General features: G+C 30.0%; 1 protein-coding gene across 1 annotated transcript in view; it reads left to right on the top strand.

Moving 5' to 3' along the window:
* The window catches only part of LOC107605097 (probable WRKY transcription factor 33), a 3,080-nt gene continuing 2,204 nt past the window's right edge, over positions 973–1,848 (top strand). Inside the window, exons 1-2 of the mRNA XM_016306848.2 lie at positions 973–1,334; positions 1,468–1,590. Coding sequence (XP_016162334.1) covers positions 990–1,334; positions 1,468–1,590 — 468 coding nt within the window. The 5' untranslated portion in view covers positions 973–989. The remainder of the gene's footprint in view (positions 1,335–1,467; positions 1,591–1,848) is intronic.

The following is a 1,848-nucleotide window of genomic DNA, read 5'->3' as shown; positions in this document are numbered from 1 at the left end:
ACTCAGGAAACGGTGCAATGAATAAATCATTGATTTTGTTGAAAGAAAATTACATGTTTTTTAAAATCATTAGATTCTATATGATGATGCCACATAACCGGACACTCAACACATCTATTTTTGCAGCCGCCCTTCTCTTCCTTCTAGTAAGTGCAATCAATTACACTTATTGGCATTCAATTTATGTGCACTCCAATTTTGAAATTTACATAATCATGTACCATATATAAATAACTTCAAATCTTTTTAGTTAAACTTAAAATTACCCATGAATCTATCTTTCCAAAAATGTTAAACACTTCTAAGTGCTAGTAAATAAATATTCTGATTACTTTACTCATAAAAATTTCTTATTTTGGTCTTTTAAGGTATAGGTCGAAAATTTTTTTCGTCTCCAACCTTTTTTCTATATAAAATTGTCCGTAAAGTTTAAAACCAAGTTTAAAAATCGCCATTTTTTACTTAAATCTTAAAATTTTGGACAAAATTATCCATAACAAAAAAATTATAAAATTAAAAAAAATAAAAGAAAGAGAGTATTTCTGCTCCTGACTTTGCTTCCGTCGCCAAAAATTTAAAATCAAGTTAAACCTTAGGGATAATTTTAAAACCAAATTAAATCTTAAGAACCATTTTGTATACAAAATAGTTGTGAACGAAAAATATTTTCGATCTATATTTTAGAGACCAAAATCATACTTAATTTTAATTAAAATTTTAAAAGTATTTTATTGTAGCTTTAAAGTCATAATATGATGATATGGATATTGATATGTTTGATTTGATTTGTTGGTATGATAATAGTTGGAAGACTATAATATAATACAACTTATGCAAGTCCAGTCAAACCCACAACTCTTGACCAAGCTTATAATTTTCAACGGTCAAACTTTACCCCCTCTCTCTCTCTCTGCCTATGGTACCTTCTCAGAACCATCTTCCAAGACTTTTTGGCTTCCTACTTCTTAAAGCTTTTGCCACAACACACCATGCATCAATCAAGTTCCCTCCTTTTCATTCTTTTCATTCTTCTCTCAACTCATATAAATTCAAACCACAATCCAACGTTTTCACTTAACAAACAACAATTTATGAAGACATCATCATTCACTGACCTCCTTTCAAACAACTATAGTAACATAAACATGAACATGGATGATTTTGGTGATGCTAATGTTATTCAAAACCAAGATTCTGTTCCAAAATTTAAGTCTGTTACACCACCTTCACTGCCACTTGAGAACTCACAAACTTCTTCTTACTTTCCTTTTACATCATCAACTTTTAGCCCAACTGAGTTTTTGAACTCATCTTTGTTCCTTTCTTCTCCTAATGTAAGTTCACAATTACAAACACCCCAAATGCTTCTTTTACTTAAAAAACCAGTCTTTTTCTAATTAATTTCATGTTTTGCATACTCTTTATGTACTCTCTCAATTTTATTAGTTATAATATGGTTTCTTTCAGATTTTTGCATCTCCTACTATTGAGGCTTTTGCTGGCCACAGCTTCAACAACAAGGAAGATGAGAAGAACTTCTCTGAATTCTCTTTCCAAACACAGACTAAGACATCTTCTCCCTCTCAAGCAGTAAGTAATTTTTATTTGTTTGACCATTTGACTTTGAAAACAAATATAATCTTTTAGGGCGTTCAATCATTCAGCTGAATCGGAGATATTTTTTTTGTTCTCTCTGTTCTTCTTGAAATGGTCATATTTTGTTTCATCCATTACCTTGTACTTGGTTTTGTGGGGTTATGTTTCTGTAATTTTTAACTGGCCCTTTAAATTGTCTTTTTCTTTGTTGTCTTTTTGTTTTGTTTTTTTTTTTTTGGTATAAAAAAATTA

Source organism: Arachis ipaensis, chromosome B06 (genome assembly GCF_000816755.2).
Source record: "Arachis ipaensis cultivar K30076 chromosome B06, Araip1.1, whole genome shotgun sequence".
Lineage (NCBI taxonomy): Eukaryota > Viridiplantae > Streptophyta > Magnoliopsida > Fabales > Fabaceae > Arachis > Arachis ipaensis.
This window is presented reverse-complemented; position numbering and strand designations above follow the sequence as displayed.